This window comes from Tinamus guttatus, unplaced genomic scaffold (assembly GCF_059628265.1).
Source record: "Tinamus guttatus ecotype Peru unplaced genomic scaffold, ASM5962826v1 Tinamus_guttatus_pri_ptg000060l, whole genome shotgun sequence".
Taxonomy (NCBI): Eukaryota; Metazoa; Chordata; class Aves; order Tinamiformes; family Tinamidae; genus Tinamus; species Tinamus guttatus.
The window spans coordinates 8,924,907-8,949,557 of NW_028288594.1; the positions used below are offsets into that span (position 1 = coordinate 8,924,907).

At 40.7% G+C, this 24,651-nt stretch overlaps 1 protein-coding gene across 1 annotated transcript in view; it reads right to left on the reverse strand.

The window, feature by feature from the left end:
- The window catches only part of CLASP1 (cytoplasmic linker associated protein 1), a 160,551-nt gene that overhangs the window by 75,699 nt on the left and 60,201 nt on the right, over window positions 1–24,651 (reverse strand). Inside the window, exons 9-19 of the mRNA XM_088519570.1 lie at window positions 10,582–10,734; window positions 9,682–9,755; window positions 8,810–8,902; window positions 7,575–7,720; window positions 5,536–5,671; window positions 4,744–4,814; window positions 3,843–3,902; window positions 3,173–3,250; window positions 2,378–2,545; window positions 1,739–1,788; window positions 272–439 (exon numbers count right to left, since the gene is read on the reverse strand). Coding sequence (XP_088375696.1) covers window positions 272–439; window positions 1,739–1,788; window positions 2,378–2,545; window positions 3,173–3,250; window positions 3,843–3,902; window positions 4,744–4,814; window positions 5,536–5,671; window positions 7,575–7,720; window positions 8,810–8,902; window positions 9,682–9,755; window positions 10,582–10,734 — 1,197 coding nt within the window. The remainder of the gene's footprint in view (window positions 1–271; window positions 440–1,738; window positions 1,789–2,377; window positions 2,546–3,172; window positions 3,251–3,842; window positions 3,903–4,743; window positions 4,815–5,535; window positions 5,672–7,574; window positions 7,721–8,809; window positions 8,903–9,681; window positions 9,756–10,581; window positions 10,735–24,651) is intronic.

Here is a 24,651-nt window from a genome sequence, read left to right on the forward strand (position 1 = left end):
TCACAGAGGCAGAATAGAAACTCCCCAGAAAAAAAGGTGAGAGAGGAAGACTATCAAAGCAATTTTAAAAAGTGCTTGTAAGTTATATCCCTTTTCAAGTTTTTACCTTAAGCCCCAAGTGCAGAGACCATGCCCTGACCCTGGGCAGGTTGGTAGGTATCTCAGAGTTTTGCTTTTGCAAATACAGAGTTTAATATTTAAATCAAAAAACCTATGCACTTTCTGGTAGTAAAGAAAACTAACTGCAACTGTAGAAATTATGTAGATTTACCTAGTGATGCATACGAGCCTGGGGGCAAGGCTGCAGCAGAACTGAAGGGGGTAGATGCTCCGGATGTCACTTTTGACTTGGCACTAGCTGCTGCATTCACATCAACGTCACTGCGGGATCGCTGCAGAGATCCTGGTGTTGACACCGATTTTGTACTTACTGTAGATGCTGCAGATGGGGATGTAGAACAAAATAAAGAATGAAGATTTTTTTTTTTGAGCTGTGCACTTCAAAATGGTCTGTCAAACAGTTTAACATATTGTTTTTATTGTGGGCTCTCTCCACAGCTTTATGCTGGCACTCAAATTATCACAGCTTAGACTACTTTAGTAAGGCATTGTGGGCTTCTGCACACTGCCTGCAAAGATATAGCAATGCTTTCAACCAGAGTCACCTCTAGCAATTTTATCAGATGCTAGCCTACACACTGAGATCAGAAAGGCTGTCAAGGCCAAAAACACAGGAATTTCTAATAGGACCTACCAGAGAAAACTTGGCCACAATACCCATCACCAGCTGGTAAGCACCTGGCCAGAACAGACCTGCAGGTCAATTAGCCCAGATCCTGTGCCTTGCTGGACATCTGCTGACATCTTTCCAACCATCTCACTTATTGATTCTTCCCTTCTTAAGTTTGAGGCTCATATATTCACCTGCAACCACTTATTTGTATGTGCATAATCACACACAGGCTCTGTCTCAACTTCACCTTGAATCAAAAGTTTCAGAGGGATGTATTAAATGCACAAGCCAGCTAGAACACAAACTTAGTGCTGGTGGAAATCAATATGCTTTCTCTTACACATGACCAAGTCATTGTATGTTACATTCCATATTAAAAACCACTCTTCAGACTAAACACATCTAGTGCATGCATTTAGTAAAGAACAATTGACTCTACTTGGCAACATAGTTACAGATATACCAGCTTGAGCTTATAGGGTAAAAAAAACCCAAACATAGCTACTAAAAAAAACTACATCCCCGTTGTGTGATTGCACTTTAGTCTCCTATGGTGCAGCAACATTAGCCAAATAGTTTAACAACAAGGTGGAATATAACACTCAAAGTTGTGTGCAGAAGATGTATCCAACAAATATGAAACCACAGAGAATGAGAGAAAACAGTAAAGCTAACTGGACAACCAGTCCATGCAGTTGTACGTCCTAGTTTCAGCAGGAGTTTATTCCAGGTGCTGCACTTCTAAACAACCTACCTTGGCTATGGCTCTCAAGGCTTTCTAGCCTTCCCTTCAGAGATACAAGCAGTAACAGATTGATGAGCTTTCAAAAGCACCATTATATCAGCAGTTAATGCATAAAAAGAGATATATGACCCACAACCAATACAAGAATTTTACATAATAAGTTGCCATTTTTAAGGAGCAGTAAACTCATCAAAATCATCCCTGTACTTCATGTTTCTTCAGCAACACCTGATTGCATTTTTCCCAGCTCCTGTTCTCACCTCTAGATGCAGTGCTTCCAGTAGGACTTCTTTTGGCAGACAAGGGACGGCTAGAAGTTAAAATAAATATTCAGTAGAACAAAACTTATTTCAGAGCCACCATCAACATCACTACTCTCTTCGTGAAGCATACTATTGAGTTAATAGAAAATTACATACAGGGATAGACTAATGAAGCTTGTTGCTTAAGTATAAATAGAGCATCATCTTAAAATTTTTTATAAAAGCATCAAGAAAAAAATCTGTGTACTTTAGCTGAACAAGGGTTTGAGGTTTTTGTTTTGTTTTTCTTCATTTTTTTGCACCTCTAGGATTAAGGCTAAACAAAGAATTTCAAACCAAGCATGCCTCGAAGCAATGACCGACAATGTCTGAGCAAAAGTCTCCTAAAATTTTTAGGGATTTAAGATAATGATTTTTAAAAAGCCATACTTTTCCTGGCTTTCCAGCTTTAATACACTTATCTCAAAAGAAGTAATTTGGGGGAAGCCAAAATGTTGAGACCAAATGATGACCAGACAAGACACAAGGAAAATAATGCAAATGGTACCCAAAGCAACACGATGGCTTCCTCCAGTTCCGTGGACTTACTTGCAGTTCTTCAGGTAAAGTTAAAGGTAGGGACACCAGAAGACTTACTTGAGACTCTCCTGAGAGCTCGAAGAGGAGCGATCTGACTGTGGCAAGGACACGATGCTGTCAGAGTTCTTCAAATGAGACTGCAGGGCCTTTTGGTAGGATGATTCCAGGGTGTGATACAAATGCTCTGCCTCTCGGCTGAAGTGACCATGAAAACCCCAGTAACACCTGCAAATACGACAGTCATGGTACTGAGACTTTCTTGTCATGTTTTAGGGGTCAGTGGAGCAAAGATACAGGCAGAGCCCTTACACAGCAGCAGTTTGTTAGTCCTTCCCCTGTAACACACTTGAGATTTGGGTACTACTAGGAGCTGAAGAAGCAGATCCACAGAAGACAAATCAATTGAAATGAGGAACACACCATTTGGCACTTTGCAGCACAAGCAGTCAGGAAAGCTTTAATACAGCAGAATCCCTCCAGCTGTCTACCATAAACAGGAGATACTAGTCCCAATCAGATATTTATCAGATATAGAACTGATATATATATATAACTATATAAGATATATAACTGATATTAGTTTGGGACTAGCTGCTCAGTATCTATTTCTAATAAAAAAGCTAAAAGCCGAATGTATTTCTGTGAGTCTGATTCAAAAAGGCCCCAGTGGATGCTGCTTTCTTCAAGTCTAACAAACAGCCCTTTCACAATGATGCAGAGACAAGGCTTTCACTCTTGTTACAAACCAAGGAGTTGAAGGCACTCGGCACCTTCCAGGAGGCAATTCATGGGCAATTTAATGACTAAAATTAAGTAGAGAAAGAAACAACACCAACAACAGCTTGCACTTACTTTCTTGCCTCTATCCTGGCTTCTGAGTCTGCATCGTGGATTCCCTTCTTTATTGTTTCTGCTAACACTGATATGTGTCTGAAATACAAAGGAAGTGCTGTCTATAAAGATGCACAATTTATAAACAAATGACCCCAGTATGATGATTTTGTGTTGGTCTCCAAGAACAGAGGAGTTAATTAGATGCTCCAGTTTTCACATAGGCTCCTTTGGTGGCTTTATTTACTCTTCCTTAAAAGTCAGTTTTCTTTCACCCAGGCTGCTGACTAGGAAAAGGCGAGCAGGGTTCTTCCAAGGCCAGCCCTTAGCTAGGTATGGAAACAGTTTATGTATAAAAATACCTAACTCTTAAAATAGTTCGGGGCAGTTTGAGATTAAGGAATTGCATCCCAAACTCTTCTCCACATACAGTATGAACTATCATACAGCTCTCAAGCATTCCTGCTAGATGAGGTGAAGGTTATCACATGTTGCTTCACATATTGGTATAAAAGGAAAATGCAAGTTTAAGGATGCATTCAGCCAGATGTCCAAGATGTGCCTTTTCTCCACAAAAACATATCGGATCCCACCCACTGGATCATTCTTTAAGGATCTGTATCACTCTGTTGGCCCAACTTCCCCAGACTTTCGGAGAGTATTAACCCACTGAATTGTTTTTAGAGCCTACCTTTCTAGGGAGTGAGTTTGCCATTCCTGTAACAACAAGTCTAAAAATTCAAAACAGCGCCTGAGAAAGGAAGCAGGAGAAACACCGAAGTCAGCAGAAGCACACTGATTTCACCACACCTGCCATAGCACAATCATCTCTCACTATGGAGGTTTACTGAACATTACAGAATTTAATAAGGTCTCCCCAAAAATACTACCTCTCTGCAATTGCCATCAATAAACAGCCCGAAATAATTAGAGTGTCCTCGCTCAAACAGAAGTCTGAAGAGGGAGTTGACAGAACAAAACAATCTGAAAAGCTCCTTTTTCACTGAACAGAACAAAAGATCCAAATTAACAACACTTTGTACCTGTTTGCTGAAGCTTCACATGGAAACTTCACATTAGCTTCATATGAAGGCATACCTCTTCAGATTTACCTCCCTTCCTCATTTCAGGAGGCTAAGACAAAAGTATTCTATGCGATCTGTGTCTGACAGAAGTCACCAAGCACAAAGACCTCCTGCTCAGACTACAACAGAACTGATCTGCAGAGCATAGGCAGAAATCTCCCAGGGAGGTTAGCCCAACCAGGGCACACTTAGATTTTAAGATCAGAAAGAATCATTAGAACATCTAGTCCAACTTCCAGACAACAAAATATTGCAGAATATGACTTATAGTATAAATCATAAGCTATAAAAGTTAGTTAGTAGGAGCAAGACTAGAACATAGCTTGAAGGAAGCTACAACAATAAGACACAATTATAACATGTAATCAAAAATCATCTTTCAGGAAAAGTTTGTTTGTTTTTCTTTCTGCAGTGCCGAGAAGAAACTAATGACTAAAATATGAGTGTTACCAAAATTATATGTGAACCTAGCTACTGCTAAACAAGAAATTCAAACCAAATGCTCACCTTCTAACAGCGACAGACTTGGAGGTACAATTACTTGTTATGATGGGTATTAATCGAGGGATATGCGTATGCTAGAACAAAAACAAAAAAAACAGGAAAAAAGCTTTACACCACAATTCAATGGAATGAAAGGTTATTTCCTCCAGCATGTAAATACTTGGTTTCATACAATTCTTTAAATCAGAGCTTTGAAATAAAGGAATATTTTAACAAGCATAGACTTCACATTTGTTTTCTTCTATTATGACAGGCTCCAGCAAGCCAAAGTGCTGAAAGTCACTACAGGAGGAACTAAACCCCTCAAGGGATGTCAAGCAATCCAGAGTTTCCCCAACGCATCACGAGGCAGACCAGCAGAACTCTGTCCTCCTAATGGAGGTGTCTGTGCTCATGATGGTTTCAGGCAGTGGTAACTGTCTGTAGCTAATTTTAAAACACAGGAAAGAGATGGGGCTCTCCTGCAAAACAGATTTAAAACTGATGCAAGAAAGAAAAAGGTCACTCAGCTCTTTGGGCAGTTGAAAAATCTGATTTTGTGAAGAAAAATTTTCTACTGCTTCTATGAATTTTTCTATTTTTACAGGACTCATTACCAGTAACATCTAGAAAAGACCACGTAACATCTGATGTAGCCAAGCTTAACACAAGTCAATTTTCCTTGGAGTTCCTAAAGTTTCCTTTACAACACAATGTAATTTTCCTTGGAGTTACATTCATTTTCCCCCACAAGTCCCAGAAACTTTTCAGTATCTGGAAGTAATAACATTTTGTTCTCTTTTGATGTATACTTACTCGAATAATTAATCTAACTGCTACAACACCAGAAGTGGCCATGACTTTGGCACTGTTGGGAATTAGATTAAAAATTGTTGGCATGATAGCTTCTGCCCCATGGTCAAACTTGTTTCCCAAAACTGATGACAAATGTCTGAAAAACAGAATGAAGTCATGCTAGAATTAACTGAGTCAGAATTCTGCATAACATTTGACATCTAGCTCTTTGCAAAACTAGCTCTCCGTCTTGAAAAAAAGACAGAGAATGACATATTTCATTAACACATCTTTTTAATGTTAATTTCAAATTGTTATTCTATGTTTTATGCCTACCTGAAATGTGAGAAGTTGGACTTAAAGCAAAAGCTGCAACTAGCACAGCTAAGGTTTACCAACAAACCAATGGGACATTTAATACTATTTTTCTGAAATCATTATTTTATATCATAGTTTCTCTAAAACTACTTTATGGAAATATGCATGGATTTCCAAAAGTGCTGTTAAAAACAGTGGAGTGCACTTACTCTCAGAGCATTTCATATAGCAGCACAGAACAAATGATCAAAACCAAAAGCTGGATAAATGCATTTCATTCAGACTTCCACTACTCATGGCCTAATAATTACTGCTGGACAGAAGGTGCAGGCATGACCAGAGAAACTGATGCACTGGTACTTCAGTTTAATCAGAAGTCAGATCAAAGGCAAGTGTTTCTAAGGCAGATATTTCCTATTCTGTTTTGCAGCCTCAGGAATATCCTTCCTTCTGTCCCCAATCAATGTTTCTGTTTGCATTTTAGGAAATATATTACAATCAAAAGTAAAGTAATTACTAGGTGTTTGATTCTGTAGTGTTTTATTTTGATTAAAATTTTCAGTCCCCGAAATGAGAACACCAGGGTTTACCTGAGCAGAAAGATGACTCAGATGGCTCACATCATCTAGGTGCTAGTGTTTTACTGCAGACTTCTGTAAAATCCTGGCCTCAGTGAATTCAGAGTAAGTACAGCCATGGATTACAGTGACAACTGGATTCTAATAGTTTCCAACTGCATGTCTAATTTGATAAGATCTTCGGTGGCCCAGTCGCAGCACTTACCTGGCCTAATTTCAGAGATGATCCTACTTAGCCGAGCATTAAAACATACATGTAGTCGTAGACTCATGGCACATTCAGCAACAGCTTAACTTAAATAGCTCTCCGGAGCCAGAGGAGAATCACTAATTGGGTGAGCATATTTATTCCTGTACATCGGTAGCAACAACGCATCACTACTCAGCCCGGTGCTCTCTACACAAGACTTATGCTGAAAACTCATTGAACTGGAGAGATGAGACACCCGTAGCACTCAGCTTATTCCACAATGCCACGTGCAACCCTGCCAGCACATTTGATTCTGGCAGCAACTGGTACAACCAAGTGCTCAGTTCTGCAGCCCGAGTTTCCCCTCCTCATTTGGCTGACTCCAGGTGTGATTTCAGAGAACACATTGCAGAGAGTCTAGTACATCTGCTCTACATACCTGAATCTGTGATAAAGAGATTTTTCTCTCCACTCTCTTCTATTAAAAAAGTGGAACGCTCAAAACAATGCACTTGACAAGCCTATTTCTGTAGTCATCATTTTGTGTGTGAATCACTCATACAGTTCTGGGATTATGATAGCTAAATTTAATCAAAAATTAACAAAGCAATTCCAGTTGAACATAGGCCCAATGAGATCAGCATTTGATCCAAAATATGCATGAAGGTTTGTAATTTTAATGTCTGAAGTCATGGCTTGCTCATTCATTGCATCCTTCATCATCTTAATTTAAAACTCAAGCACAGGCTCACACAACTTTAATCGGTGGCCTATGCAAGTAGTTTTAAATGAATGTGGAGAAAAAAAAAAAGAAAAAAAGAAAACAATCAAACAAAAACTTCCGCACCATTCCAACTTTATTTACACAGTTCTACTATAACAGAAAAAAACAGTTGCATCCTACATATGGTTTAATCAGGAGTTGTTCCATTTTTCTATACCGTATTACAAGCTTGTTTAAAAAGTAAGCTTACCCCAACGTGATACAAGCTTCTCGCACTACTTGAGATCGCAGGTCTTTAGCGGATAATTTAAATGCTCCATCCAAAAGTCGTAAGTGCTGGAAGAAGTTGTCATACTCTGCAGCGCCAGCCAACAGTAAGGAGCGGATCTTCTTCAGCTGTTAGCACCCCAAGACAAAACAGAGACAGATAATGAGCACTGAACACAAGCACAGCTATGTTCAGGACTGACACTTGTTTTCCAAGGCCCTGTACCAAGGCAGTTTCAGATCTTATGTTCAGCTCAGGATTAATGTACTGAAAGGTACTGTGGTATTAGTATGTTAGTAATAAGTATTATAGGATTCCAAAAATATTATACTTGTTTAATCTAATTGCACTATTAACGAAAACTGTACTTTTTTTTTTTTTTTTGAGAAAAACATTTCAGAGAGTCTCCTCTATACAACGTCCATTTATTTATAGCATTGTAACATCTTGCGAAAACCTCGCTTCTCTCAGATGTCTTAATGACAAGATGGCTGGACTTCACAGCCGAGCTTCATACTCAGATTTTAATCATACAGGCTCTGCTGACTTCATTAAAGTAATTATGTTATTCCACTAGAAATTGAATCCTAACCTCATCAAAATGGCAGGATTTCTATTTAATATTAATGGCACCTCCATTTCATCCGAGAGGTGCCCTTTTGGACACCTCCACAGGCCCCCATGTGTACTGGGGGATCCAAAGCTCCCTTTTATTCAGTTCAGCAAACAAAACGGAAGCAAGCTGAATCAGCACAATTTACTATTTACATTTGTAATATGTGATTTGACAAGCATGTCACAGTTGATATACCCGTGATGAAAGTCAATAGCACGGGCAAGGCACTGGAGCAATTTATACCACTGAAACACAACTCATCTCTGTAAATAAGACTGAAGCTTGGCATGCATGCAACACGCTTGATTTCCTGCTACCTTGCTCCCCACATGGAATTTACATACTCTTATCTGTTTATTAAATAAATACGACTGAGCTGTTCTGTATTTCCCTTTGCGGAAGTGGGAATGACTTCCCTATCACCACAGGGAATTTCTGCCGCTTCAGCAAGTTTTGTCCTCTCTTAGCATGTGGCTACATAACACATTTTCACAACTTAAATTAGACTCAAGTCTTACATGGCGATCCCCCCTGCATAGGTATAAATTTAGTGCAAGAAAACCTTATATTAAGAGAGGTAATATGCAGGTTAACTACTTACAGCAGACACTCTCTGTTCCCAATCATGCTTATCATCTGACAATATCTCTCTTATTTTGTTTATGGATTCTTCAAGATCTCGGCTGGAATAGATCTGTAAATTTAAACACAAAGTAGCATCAAGATGCACAATGTGCTTCAGGTAATGAGATTGTTCCCCAGCTATATTATATCCCTTTGCCTCTCAATTCTTAACTATCACATGCCAATCAGCATTGTCCACCAAGGCTAGTGAACACATTTCCCACAATCAAAAAACAGTAAGATCATCTTAAAAGATCATCTTGTATTATTTTCCTGTGGCTTCACAATTTGAAGAAGCATACTTCTAGTCTTAAAAAAAAATAAAATAAAATCCAATATATAATCGACATCTGCACCACATGCACAGTTCATAAGCAAAACTCCTGCTCTGCAGCACAGCTAGCTACACTTCCAGAGCTACTCACCAATCATGACGTACCAACTTCTGAAAACTCTGTATCATTTTTTTCATAAAAGCAAGATTCTGACATCTTAACTCTACAGTGGCTTATAAAGTCTGCAGAAGGTAAGAGTTTTCTCACTAATAAAACAGGGTCCCACTACATGGGTGCACAGAAGAAGGCTAAGCAGTGAAGTTAACTAAATTAAAAGCAGATTCACCAAAATGATGCATATAACACACAACAACACACGAGGTTAGTGTTCCCCTCTGAACTACAGAAGCTCATGAGTGGGTACATGTGTTGCTCAGTTGCCCCAAAGAGCAAGCTTACCTTGCCCTTAAGAAGGGTTTGCCAGCACTGAAGGGTAATATGGCAGATTAGGCCTAGATCCTATATTCACCTCCACTGTCTAGTTTAGCATGTTTAAACCTACATTTCTACTTACCTGAACTGTTGGGACATCTTCAAATGCTTTAATGAAGTCTTCCTCATCCACAGCACCTGCTCCCTCTTTGGCTGCTGACAAATGAAAAAGCCTTTTCAATCTTCTTACCAAGAAAAAAAAAATCAATTAAGAAACCACCAGCTACCAAGACACCTAATCAGAAGAGAGTTCACTACCCACGCAGCCTCAGAGGCTGCAAATGTAATGAAAACAGACATAGGGAAATTCAACACCAGGCACAGACTGCACATTCCTGGTGCCCTCCAACCCCAGGCACAGAGGCACAACACTAAAGAAGTCACTCAACAGTTAAGGGATCCAGTCTGATAGATGAAAGGGAATATTTAATTACGAAGGGAGATTTTATTTTAAAGGATTTAATCCTATCTATAATAGATGAAGGTGCACATCTCCTGACAGTTGTACAAACAGACGAACGATAAGGACAAGAAATAGTCTCTGGAATACTAATCAGATGGAGACTGTCTGACAAAGGGAACTTCTTTCATTTCTAAGAGAGTGTTTTATAATCCCATTTAGAAGAGTTGCTCATATTCAGAAATAGTGCTGTTTTCTTTTTAGATTTTCAGTACAGAAAAGCTGAAAGGTCTTAAAAGAAAACCCATCTGCCAGTGTTAGATTGGTAAAAGCTACATGTTCAACTTCAGTTTGCGCAACCAGCTTCAGGTGCAGAGGTGACTGTGGCAGTACAGGGAATAGTTGCAGATTAACTCAACCAAAACATGTCTGTGGCATTCAGGCAACAATCTCATAGGGGAAAATTTGTCAGTGGATCTTGGAAGCCAGTCTGAATACTAAATATCTTTAAAAGACTTGAAATAAGCTCATACTTGAGCACTATAAATACATAAAAGCGATTTATATATCCCACTTCCTTACTTGAAGGCTTAGAGCCCAGAGCTGCAGACCCAAGTCTGCGGGCAGTCCCCATGCCAACTCTGCGAGAATTTGAAGGGGCCTTTGAGGATGTAGAGGAGCTGGCTGAGGAAGGTCTGTTCCCATCCACGGAGTCTTCATCATCGAAATTTTTATCTGCCAAAGAAAATCATATTCAACTGTAAGTCTGATGAAGCAAAGACTCCCCAAGCAGCATGTCCACCTGACAGCAAGCACACTGTGTGTTGTAGTGATGTACAGCACAGCTCTGCCAGTTCTTATCTCAGCAGCTTCTTCATGCTAAAAATCCAGTTATTGAGGAATGACTGTTTGTTCCTGAACATCGAGCCCAATCCTTTGCTACTGCAGCCACAATATTTTAAATCTTTCGTGAAGGCCTCCAGATAAAAAGAATAAGTTACAGGTTTACAGCAGAAAGATACAAAGCACAGGTGATATGTTAGGCATCCGAAGTATTAATCTCTTATGTTTACTCCTGTTTGAAAATTATCTTGTCACAGGCTGTGGTCAACCAAGAACACAAGCAAGTTGTTGTGAAACTCATCTGAAGGATCCAAAAGCAGGAGGGTCAGAAGGGACAGGCTGCCCTTGCACACCCTGCCTGCACAACACAGAACAGGCAGACCAACACATGAAAGATCACACTGCAACACCCATGCTGCTGATAAACAGATATTAATCAGAGAGCCTCAGGGCTACAAATCCATTTTACGTGATCTCCACAGTTTGTCTGTAAGAAAAAAAAAAAAACAAAAACTACCTCAAATCCATAGAAAGGAAGTATTAAGTGAATTAAAACATGCTAAGACCTTTGTGTATATCCAAAGGGAATTGTAGTCTCTACTTTCAAATGTGAACATAAATTAACCTAAAATGAATTACATTCACTTTGTTTCTCAGTGAAGGTCACTTCAATTCCAGAAGATGGCTTATATTGCAATTTTACACAGCTTAGCTGACCCACTTTAAAAATGGCCTTAGGTTGAAAGGTGACAAATATTTGGACAGCTGATATAGATTCTGTACATAATTTATTAAGGCTAGAAAAATCACTGCAGTTCCCATCCAATAGCTTCTCAACACAGACACTTCATTGAAGATTTAAGACCTGCTCCATCCATGCCTATATCCATCCATGCAATCCAAGGAAGCTATCTACCCACCATCTGCTTCAGAAATCTTTCCTTTGAAAAATGTCATCCAGCAAGCGATTCATTCCATCTTTATTCAGGAAAGCACCTGGGAAAGTCTGAGCCCAAACACAGGCTCCTAGATGGACACTAATGAGTGAAATGTGATACTCTGAACTTAAAGCAAGCAAATAATACTACTAAAGACATGTTCTTCTGGAATATACAAGGGAAAATCTAAAAAGAAGGAAAAAACAGGTGGAAAAATGGAAAAATTTGGGGCCTAGGAGCCTTGATTTTTTTCCTCTCCCCAAAATGCTACTGGCTCATTAATAGCTAAACAGAAAATTGCTGCAGATCAAAAAACACATTTCCAATACACACATGATAGCACAGTCCAGTCAAAGCACAACACTGAAATAAACAGCACCCAACAATTTAAGGCAGAAGGCTGAGGACATCTCTACACCATTAATTTTCTTATTCAAGGAGGGCTGAAATATGGAAGAGACTAAAAATAAATAAATAACATCTAAAGGAAAGGAAAAAGCAAGTTAGTTCCAAGTGTCTCCGACTGTTGCTCAGGGAAAACAACAAGACATGAAAATGTGTGAACTTTAACATCCGAAAAATTTTAAGGTCACATAGCTAAGGAAAATAAGCTGTACAATGATGCAGGATCTGTCCTTAACACAGCACCCTAAACTGGCCGTGGAGATTGTACTGCCCTCCTGTTTGACACTGGTAATGTTCTGTTCTGACATATGTAATTCAAAAATAAGATGGATAATTTGAAGAGAGCTCAGAGAAGGGCCATGAGAATGATTAAAGGATTGGAAAATATGATTTTAATTAAATTAAAGTCCCTTCAGGGGAATTTATTTAGCCTGACAAGAGGCTTAACAAGTTGCTTGATTATATTCTGTGTTAACATAGCAAATAAAGCTTTATTAGTGTAGTTTTTCAATATGATTTATTGTTTTTGTAGCTAATAGAAAATAAACAACAAGCAACATGTCTGAAATTGAAACCAGAGACCAAACTTTAAGTTTGCAAAGTTAATTGCCTTTTCTTTAAAGAAAAGATTTTGTGCAATTAATCACAGGAACCACTATCAAAGAGATGGCTTCTATAGCAGAGCGTTCTTCTGATTTGGTTTTCCAAACAGATACACTCTAGTTCAAGCAGGAATTAATTCAGAAATGTTCCTCAGTAGGAATTACACAGGTGGATTACAAGGCACTTCAAAACCTGTAACTCCCGAAACCTCTAGCAGGGGTTTTAAGTGAAGTGGATCAACTTGTGCAGATCTCCAACAGAAAAACTTTGGGAAAAATTCAGCTCAGATACGTTTATTTCAAAAGCCTGTGTTCTCTATTAAGCAAATACTTGCCATAGGTAATACCAGCCAAGAGCAAGTCATCATCATATTCAGAACAGCAAATATTTTATACTTCAAAATCACTTTCATCTGGTAACAAAGTTCTGCATCAGCCTCATTACAGGCTAAAGGGTGCTTTATTTAACTCGAATCCTCTATCTGCATTTTTAAAAACTCATCCCATCAAAGGCAGGAAAGGGAGTGGTTTGCTATTTCATATAATAAAAAGAAATTAGAAAAGATATAGCACTTGATTTTTATAACATTGTCGTAATTAAATCTGCTATCATTTCAGTGTAAGCTGTGTATTAGTGAGCAAAAAAACCCCACCACACCCCTCCCAGAATATGTTTAAGTTTAGTTATGTCTTTCTATTAACAGTCTGCAAAATAAGCTTTAAAAATAAGTATTTATCTAATTAGAACATCCTTCAACAACCAAACAGCATTTCCCGGTGCAGAAGCTGCACAGAAAGCCCACAGCCACATGCAGGGCTGCACATCAAGCCTTCCAGCAGCACGTGCGTCGCACAGAAAGAGAAACAAAGAACAGAAAGAAACCCAACACGGAGTTCAGAAAATTAGAGGAAAAACAAACGACAACACATCATCATTAAAAGGCTTTCCCCCCCAATCATCGGCTTCTGATCACAGTAATTATTTGAACTAGGATCATCTTTTTTTTTTTTTTTTTTTGCAGCTCATCTGCAAATCACGAGGTGCCAAATTCAACATGAGCTTAAGCGCCCAGACTCCATAAAAGGCGTGGAGAGAACTCAGCACCACATCCTAACATTAAATAACCTCTAATATGCTCCCATCCTACAATTCCCCCTGCCGCGATCATTTATGAGACACACAGAGCCTTCGCCACCAGAGAGGAGCTCTTGTAAAAGGGCTTTGTCTGCTCACTAATCTGCTTTCTCTTAGAGAAACAGCGCGCACATTTTTTCCCCCCCTTCCAATTCTTTTACCATATTTGAGAAGAAAAAAAAAATAAAAAGAATTGCTTACAGGTACATATCCTCTTGCAAATAAGCTTCCTCAACATTCCTTCATATTTTCCATAGCGTGCCCAGATGTAAGAGTGCCTCACGGAGAGCTGCGGCTTGCAGCCCAGGATCTAATCAATCATCGCCCCTCGTATTCATTAAGCAGCCTGTCTTCACACGGGGACTTAAACAGCCACAGCGTCAGTCCTGTCTACACCACTGAGGCTCTGCACGATTCACATCGAGCTCCATGTCAGCCCAGGAAACTTCAGGTCACTTCTCGGAAGGAAATTCCCTGCTAGCGAGGGGTGCGAATAATCCGTGGTGACGACGAGCCGGCTCTGGCGTGCGGGGCTGGCTGCGCTGGGAACCAGCCTGACTTTATCCCCTGGGAAGCACTAACAGGAGCATCTCAACAGCTGTCATCATTTGTCCATGACGAATAAATTTAGTCATTATTCATTTTTAAAACGTAACCCCTTCAGGTCTGGGCAAGGTGTAAAACGAGAAGAGATTGAGCTTGGTGTTCAGGAATCACAGCAAATAAGGGCCTGCGTTTTCCGTACCTGAACGGTCAGCCTGGGACCTTTTAAAGCAAATTAATTGAGCCTCAAACATCTTTCCCAATGAAATGAAATGCTTTCTGACTCTTGAAAGCTTGAAGATATTGGCTTTAAATCTTTTAGTTCTTCACCTGCTTTAGACAAGAGACTTGAAATGAGGAAGGAAAGGTCATGCCTGTTCCTGATGCCTCACTCATGTTCAGGCCTGACTCTCTGACATCCTACACCTGCTCTAGCCCTCATGCACCCATTTATCATATACCCCACGTCCAGGCATTAACACGGCTGAAGAGGGGGCCAGCACCTTCCAAGGTTTCCTTCTACAGCCCATACCTATTTGATTTTGTTTTCTTTAATTAACAGCTCATTAAAATATAGCCAGCTGAATATAAATGAACTGAGACAAGGTGCAATCTGCAGGTGCTCTGCAGGTTTTTTCTATTTTCTTTTTTAATGCCTCATAGCAAACCAACCTGCTTCAGAAATACTGGCCCAAAGGAATCTAGTGATCTTCATTAGAATGGGTTTTAAAACAGCATATAAAGAATATATAAATTGAAAATGCCTACAAAAATATTAAAGATATAAATCACTTATTTAAAAAGTTGTGCAAAAGCATTGCTGTTTGGCTCCCTCGCACCTCCTGTGAAATGCATTAGCTGTTGTTTGCTCCAGCATTCACAGATTAATCACATCTCTTGCCCAGGTCCCTTTCCAGGGCCAAGTGACACTAGACAGCACAAGAGAAACTTTCCTTCCTATGCCCCACTGCACGTGTGCTGCATCAAGAGTGTATTTGACTGCTGCAGCTGAAATACATTTCAGCATATCGAAATCCCATGCTCAGCACAGCTAATGCTGAACTCTGAATATTTGAGAGCATACAGTAAACATACCCATCGCACAGTACGCCAAGCCCCCCATGCCAAAGGTGCATCGGTCGGACCCTCCTTGCCCTCCTCTTTGCTAGGCACAGCCCCGTATCCGCTGGCCAGCCTATTTCAGACAGATGCCCCTCTGACGCCTCAGCCAGTGCCCTCCCTCCAGGCTGGTGTCTGGCATCCCTGTCTCAGGCCGAGACTCCCAGAGGACACGAGCTGCTTGCCAGTCCGTGCCACCATGTCACACCAGCCCCCAAGCGAGGCAGCTTCCTCTATGAAACCTGCGTGTGGTTTAGCCTGTGCAGCTCCAATGTTCATTGCTAGTGCATAGCTTTATTTGGGGAAAAAACACTAAAGATAAATGGGCAAGTATACTGTTCTCGGCAAGACTGAACACTTAAAACCAAAGGAGCTGCAGCCACAAGAGCGACATCGCTGGACACAGCACGTGGTTATGGTTTCTCTCCGGGCCATCTCCTAGCTGCTGTTTTTCTCCTGTCCACATGTCCTGCCCTCCTTCCCCATCCTCTGCGCTGGGCACAATACGTGGGGCCTTTCAAGTCTCACCAGAGCTCAGCGATGCAGCACAGCCCTTGCAGCGCTGCCTCCAGTCTCGGTGCAGCTCCAGCTCTCCCAGGCTTCTCCAGCAGCCAGCCCACCTCCACGCCACTGCCTCTGCTACCATCTTTAGGCACAGCTCAATGAATCGCCTCATCATCCCTCAAAACTCCCTTCGAAGCAAATTCCCCCAAACCCTGACCTCAGCGGTGATCCCTCCGAGGGACCACCATGACTGAGCACGCCGCGGCGGCGGTTACCCCTGCTAGAATATGCATAACCGCCGCTGCCGCGTCTTCCTGCTTTCATGCATTTCACATACGCTGCCCTTTGTAAATCAGAATATGCATTACTAAGGGTGTGGTTGTCTGCCTGCTTAATAAAGGCTTCTACAGTGTAATCAAGGCAACATCTTTATTTATGACCATAAGAGATATCATAACAAGCAACATGACTGTCAACATCAACCACAGATAAGGTGATACCTACCACGTCATTTAGTCCTAGGCAAGTGGACATGCATTTATTTTTATTTTAATGATCCTCCAACTACTAGCATGTTTTTCTTTAGTCCAAACTGTTTCCTCCGCTTTTTAAACTAGGAAATGTGTCGTCTTCTGCGCTGCTGCCTCATTATGCTTAATCGCAAACAAATCAAGATGCTCATAACCCAACAGGTCTTCAACTGCCACCATAAAGGGAAATAAGATTCCTGAGAAAGTCACACTTGGAATTGTTTTCTGCTCCAAACACATCACATTTGCACAGACAGTCAACTGCTTTGATGGCCGTTTCACAAGGCTTTGTTTTCCACTGTCCATTCAAAACAGGGAAAGGATCAGCAGTGGTTAAAAACAAAGCACTTCCCTTTTAGTGAGGAGTCCTCAGTTTCTTAAATCAGTTCCAGCAAAATGAAGTTAACTAAGGGAAATGTATTCAGATGCTGACATGAGACTAGCTAACAGACTAGGCAGACAGGCTCGGTCTCCGTATGGAGAGGATGGGCCAACTTCTGCCAGAGGGAACAAGCAATACCCACTATCAAGCTTAAAACTTGCCCTCAAAAATCTGGCCTGGCAAGTCTGACAAAACATTCTTGTAGAAGACTCATCCAAACATCACACAACTAGCAACTGACTCAAATTAATTTTCTGAGTGATTTTGTGATTTCAGATGTTGACATCAGATGGTTCCCATTTATTTGTGTCTTATCCATGATGACTGTGGGGAAGCTTGAAAGAAGATCCTTAAACATTTGAGAGCAAGAGTCTAGTAAAAAGGATTCAATCTGTTGGTTTGCTTCAAAACATGATTTCTAAAACCATAAGGTTGGCAATATTGCCTTTGTGACAACAAGGCACAGTGCATTCTCTAATAGCACATGAGTAATACCATAACTCATGCAGCAGCTGAGGTGCATTTCCTGAAACCTCTGTTCATGAAACTAAAAAGTCCAAAACAGGAATTTTTAAAAGTCAAAAACTACCGTTCAAGCAAATATGAGAACTTCTATCCTAGCTCTAACTAGATCTGAAAAGTTGGTGATGATCTGGAAAGTGGCACATCCCTCCAAGTTCTGAAAAAATAAGTAATAAAAAGAGAAAAAAGAGCAATGCTATAAAGGGGCACAGCACAAACAAACAAGGCTTATTCCCCAACAATTCCTAGAAGCAACCAAAGTTGAGATAAATCACAAAAATTAGAATTTGTGCTACAAATTACTCTCACACAGTTCATACAAAGCCCAAACAAGAAGCACAAACCCAGCCACTAGGTGCTGCCTACAGACAAACTTTGCTCCATCAAACTCCAAAATCTAAATATATGAATACACACACACACACACACACACACAAAAAAAAAGGGGGGGGGGAGGGAACCACATTTTTCTCACAGGTAGCCTCAGAAATACAATATCTTCACAGGGACCTTTTCCAGCAAACCCGTAGACTGGGACAGCATCAAGCAATACCATAACAACAGATCTTGCAGAGTGGGGAGGACCCCGAAATCCCACTTGTCTACATATATTTTAAATTTAAAGATCAAGTCCTCCTTTCCCCTACACTACACTTAGCCTCGCTGCCACCCAGTGCTCTCTATTAGGCCTTGGAGGCCACCAGCCCGCTGTTAATAGTCAGGCTGCCCACACAAAGATATGATTATCTCCAAACGCAGCCTGTTACAAACACGCCAATTATTTCGGAGTCTATTATACACCCCACAGTAGGGTATTATTTCTATATCTGACTCCTGTAGCTCTTCCTGTTGACTGGGTTTTGGGGGGAACATCTCGCACTCTTTTGTTTTTGGACCCTCCAAAATACCCTTTAAATTGCACCGTGGAAATACACCAATAGCTCCAAGCAAGGATATATTATTATACGCTGTCCTCAGAGCGGTCTCATTAACATAATCTTTACAGATAAAAATACAAAGTGGGTCATATAACCTGAGCCCCAGAGACATCAATCAATGAGAAAGACTATTTATACAGGATGGACCAGGGGGATCTTTTAGAGTCAGGAAGCTTTTTTTTTTTTTCCCTCCTAGAAATACAGGAATTAAATTGCCTTACTGCAGGACTCATATGGCTGCAGGAAAGTGTTGCTTGATTCTTAAACACCAAATAAAGCATGCACTTCCCCATCTAAACTAATATTAATCCTCCATGCCCCACAGAGACAATGTTCAGGTTTCTCCTCAGCATTAAAGTTTAATTATTTTGGCAATTAGTTATATAAATGGAAGCAAGTTCTTCTGCCTTGGTTGACGAGGCAGGAAAATTGAAATCCCCAGAAGGAGAGTAGCTCCTTCCTTCAGGCACCATCTCCATGCACACGCACGGCGGGGAAGCCTCAGGTGGAAGAGCAAACACGACCCTCTGCTTCGTCCCCCATGCAGGCACGAGGCAAGGCAGGCAGTGGGGTGAACCACTCTGCTGGTCAACCACTCTGATGCTACAACCAGGGGCAACCGCTTCTGCATTTGCACATTTCACAGATGTTGGGAATTTCATAAGAATTTACTAGAAAACAAAAACTAGTTCTGCTTGCCAGGATACTTGAAGCTGCACCATGCTTGCAATGGTGTTCTGGCTATTTCGCAGGGTGGATGCCTGCCAAAGCCACATGAAAACACCTACCAAAAGGAGGGTTTTTTTTTTTAAAGCAAGCTCCCAGGGAGACATCTGCTGGTGGTGACTTGTTTTTTATTTCCAAAACCTACAGGAAAGCGCATGGACGCCTGGGGAACCACTAGGCCAGGCTGCCTTTCCCCTGCACTGCCTGCTCACTCCAGCCAAATCGAGTGGATTGAGACCCGCAGCACCACGACGCTGAGGGCTGCAAATGGGCAGATGCTTCCTGCCTACGAAGGACACTGAGGTGCCACGAGCTGTGGGCTTTAGCACCATTCTTTGTCATGTCATCATACAAAAAGGCCTTTTTCCCCCCCAAACAGGCCTCCCAGCCCAAACCTCGCAGGTACTCGAGCAATCAGCACCGAGCGCAGCTCCCCCAGCTGCGGACTGACCCGTAACGCACCTCGCCAGCTGAAGGAAATTGCATTTTCTACTGCATGTTGCTTCCTGAAGCCCCTTGTTTTCCATACATGCAGTTCATCATGCTGTAAAGTGTTGACATCTAAGAGCACGAAGCTGTGTGAGGAAGGAAGGGGCATTTTGACATTTCTAGGACAAAACACTGTCACAAAAAGGCAGAATATGTCTTACTGCCTAGCATTACCCTGAGCTTTGCTGTTGCTTTCTTTTCCTGAAGCCTCATCGGGAGAGACTGCGGGAGGGGGGTCCCTGCAGGAGGGCCCTGCTCCATCCTGCTTGCTGCTGGGGACACAGCCCAACCCGAGGGCATTATAGCAATTCCCACCCAGAAAGCTCAGCCTAATGCATAATTAATATGCTTTAATTAGATAACCATTTAAAATACTGTAAAATGCTCAGTGGGGCAATAGCCATGAAATGAGACCGTCTACAACTGCAGGTGGTTGAGACAAAAGCAGCATAAGAGGAAGAAAAAGGGAGTGATGAGCAGAGCACACACCCTGGATGCAGCCTGACTGTCAGCACCTACAACAGGTAGGACCAGCCCCACGGATGGGGCTTTCCAATAGCAGGAAGTGCTGCATCTTTGTAAGGACACTGGATCTATAAATAAGTATCTAACAAGTTTCTTTTCTTTCTTTCTTAAAGGAAACACAGCAGTTAGCCAGGGAAAGGATGCAGAACTTCCCTAAAGGCTGATTTCTTCTCTGGGATGTTTAGTACTAGTAGTAAATAGTAGTAACTGACTGCTTCAGCACAAGTTTGAAGATCCTAATATATTAATTTCCTTTTCTATGATTTCACTTTTGGAGGGAGAGGTTTTAATAGTAGTACATTTGACACACGTGTCAATACAGTGCAAGGTTTCTGCTTGGCCTGATAATGAAACAGAAAATCAAGTTCATATTTAATATAGTTTCCAAACGAAGTATAATCTACAAGTGGAAAGCTCCAAATCCAGGCGCCAGTTTGCTGGGCCTTCCTCACTCACCCTTCAAAGCTGCATTTTTGTAACCATTACATCAAGGAAAATGACATGGGGGGAAAAGCTCCAAAGCCAAAAATATGTCAAAGCTTATTAAATATTAACACTCAGCATGGTTTCTGCTCTCCCAAAGGTTTTTTCCAACTGCTTTAAAACAAAATACATTTAAGCTCCTTTTTTCCACATTACTTCCCCACAAACAAATATTATCTATAGGTACAGCAAATAAATCAGTCATGAAAAGGCAAATATGGGGGGAAGGAAATGAAAATCACGAGGCAAGACAAAGTTGAAAGTATCCTTCCCTTTGCCATTGATGACTTAACTTCTGAATTGAAGCATCTGTCCCAAAGAGCTTACACGATAAATAATGCAAAGCATAGTTGAAAAGAACAGTTATTCGGGCTTTACACACAGGGAAAAAAAGCACAAGGATCCTTCTTCCTTTCTTCTTCTAAAAGGGGTCAGATAGACAACTGCAAGTACCTGAGTCCTAATCAAGCTCTTCAATGTAATCTTTCCCAGCTCTTTCCTATTTGCTTTTTGCCCCTAACTCTGCACGTTCATCAGCTCAAGTCTCTGTGCCAAGGTAAAACCTAAAACCTCTGGCCCAACCACCCCAAATTTCCTGTCTTGATTGATTGCTACTCCCATACAGGAAGTAGATAATTCACTTCATTATTACTTTCATCAGTCCCTCTACAGTGTCTCTGCTAGTACTTGTTTGTAGTCTTGAGACCACCTCACCAGCAGGGAACCCAAAGCAGAGGAACTAAGGTTGGACTATGGATGCATTAATGTTGCCTTCTCAAGTGACATTTAAATCAAAATTCAGAACTTGATGAAAGGTGGTAGAATTTGAGCATTTACAAACATGCAAAAGATCTTGTCTAGTGCAAGGACAGAAACTGTATCAAGTAAAACCAAACATAAATTTGCCTCAGGACTCCAACTCACTATCAAATTATTGCAGCTTAACAAATTATAAAACACCAGCTGAGCCACGGTAACAAACCTAGTGCTACTCAAGCCACAGCACATACAAGGTAAATCAATTTAATTCTGGCCCAAAGAAGGATGGTTAAGCCAAGTGGAATTATTCACATTTAGCACAGACACAGAATGCATAGACCAATTATTACCCAGTCAAATGTCTTAATTTCTGCATACAACACTGGTGATTTCACAAAACAATTACTAACCTAAATGGAATCAGATACATTAAAATCCAATGGAGGCTCCTATGGAAGAGCTAGGACCTGTGATTGCAGAGCCTCTCATAGCTGCTTTCACTATTGATGTAAAGGATTTTGCTCATTACTCACCCTTCCTTAGCAGTAATACTTTCTTTTTATAGGCTCTTGTGCCAAATTACAGTAGCTGATATAGAATAGGTTGAGAAAAGGTAGTAAATGCTGATAGATTAAGTTATACCGCCATTGGTCAGAAAAAAAAAAAAAAAAAAAATTAAAATCTTCAGGTTAGGTAACATCAACAGCAATTGTTTTGCATTTAAGAACCCCCCAGGTCTGAAGAGCCATAAGGAATGCAAACAAAATGCAGATGTAAAGAAAACCCTCCATCCTGGACTTACAAATTAACTAAATACATTTTCCATCTGGTTCACATAAGCACACTGACCTCTGTGCAAGACTAGCAAGGAACCAACAAGACAAAAATTAACATAAAACACTCCTTCATTAAACAGGAGGGAGCATTTTCCAAACAGCATGAGCTATCTGCTGTCCCTAAAGCAAGTCTGGCTTGCACAGCCATTTTGTACATCTGTGACCCTAAAAGAACCTCACGTTGGTAACTAATATGGTCAAATAACACAGGAAACTTTTCCCCCACTGCACTGCTTTGTCTGCCCTGTAAAGAGCTATTTCCCTTCGTACGTGACGTTTCTGCTTTATTCCTAAGCTGCAAGCTGTAACGTGTTGTCCATATGAAGGCCCAGGCTCCCCCAGGAAGAAGCTTCCCCATTTCCAGCGGGCCATTCACTGTGAGCAGGATTTAGCACAACGCGTGCAGACTCCATTACACCATCATCTCTGCTTCACTACAAAAAGCAAAATTGAATATATGCATTGATAAGCAGCTCGTGCTTTCATTTCTGATCTAGAATGCACAAGCACCCTAACGTTGATAGTCAGAAAGCTTAAAAGTCATGGGACAGAAACCAAGGGATTACCCAACACAGTGAAATCCTTCACTATGGGTGTTTGCTTGCTCCAGCATCACCCACACAGACCTCACGTCCTGACAGCTTTTCCTGCCACCTCTGAGGAGCCAGGAAATTAAGCTCATGAGCTCATTCTCTCCATGTGCCCATTAGGCATCATCCCTCCATCCCAGCAAAATAGATTGATGTTTTGTTAACTGGGGCTCTTGGGGAAAGCGGGAAACACAGTAGCTGGATAAAGACAAGACACCAACTGAATGACTTCTGGTGGCAGCAGGCACTTACGTGGGGTCTTGCTGTGGTCAAGCATGCACATAACAGGGTAGTCATCATCGCAGAGCTTAACATGATACGTGCTGTACCTCAAGTGGAAATCTTGGAAGATGCACTAGCCACTGAAGAGTACCAAGAAGGAAAGGCAAATGGAGTAACCAGCTAGGGATTAAATTTCTAAGGCATGTGGGGAAATTAAGACAGAGAAAGGAAGACTCAAATCATATAAAAAAGGGGGGGGGAGGGGGGGGCAAACAGAAGACTTCAATAGCTTTGCCCTTTAAGGCATATCTACAGTATCAGTGCATATACAGCTCCTTATTTGCCAGACCAATTCACATGGTGCTCAGGAAGGAACATGAATCACTTGCTGTCCAGCAATTCAACTAACTACTTCCTAGTGATAGAAATCTTGACTCCTTATCCTCCATTACTGTAAAGTCACTCCATAGACATTGATGTTAAAAGTAAAGAAGGACTAAAGAAATGCAGTACCCAGGAGAGAATTCTAAAGTCTACTCATCCCACTATGTGCATGGTACATATTTTCTATGTTGTTAAACACACAGGTCCAAATCCTAGGATAATTATCTAGGACAAATATTGATTATGACCAATTTAGACCATCCTGTTCAAATAAATTGTTGCATGTAGCTTAATATGTGAAGATCTTCTGGATAGGGCTCCAAACCTTTAGGCCTATTCGCTCTGTAGGACACGCAGCATTGAGTGGCATCTATTAGCTCAGACCTTCCTTAGGACCTCAGTGAATAACTCTGTCTCCACTGAGCAGAGAGCTAAATGCCTCTGTCCACAAGGCTTCTGTCCTCTGCCCTAGAGATGGCTCCATATGAGCAAAGCAGCACATATAGCAAATTTAATCTTGACATTCTTTAGTCATCCCTTAAAAAGGTATCTATGAGTTTCAGTGAGAATGTTTTACTTTTTAGACCAATCATAGACTCTGAATTAAAACATTTTTATATAGAATCTGGTTATTAGTCTCTGGCTTATTTTGTTTATAAAAGTTAAAACACTATAAGCATTTTATTTATTTATTTTAATTCGGAATGCAGAAGCTCTCCAAAATGAAATCTTACACTTCTGCTCTGAACAGAACCAGCTTAGAAAATAAAAATTCATGCAAAGCCTCCTTCATACATTGCTGCTAGAATAAAAAGAATAATTCATGTCCCATTCATCCCACCTTTGGTATGTTTGCTGAAAAGGTTTAAATAAAATCTTAATTTTTCAAGCTGTGTTCTACCACTGCAAATTCTCTTTACGTTTTTCAATTATCTTTTCATGCAGCTAAAATTCTTTTTGAGGAGGGACTGCTTACCATTTCAAAACCTGAAACAGGGAGGGGAAAAAACAGAAATGAACTATCTCAAGGATATTATAAAGAATAAAACAGCCTACATGAGCAACATTTGAGCATGAATTCTAGTTAATTAGGGTTTCTGCTATAAATGATTATATTGCTTTAATCCTAAACAAAGATTTCTTGAGCAAAGTTATTCAGCAAATTAAAATAAATAAG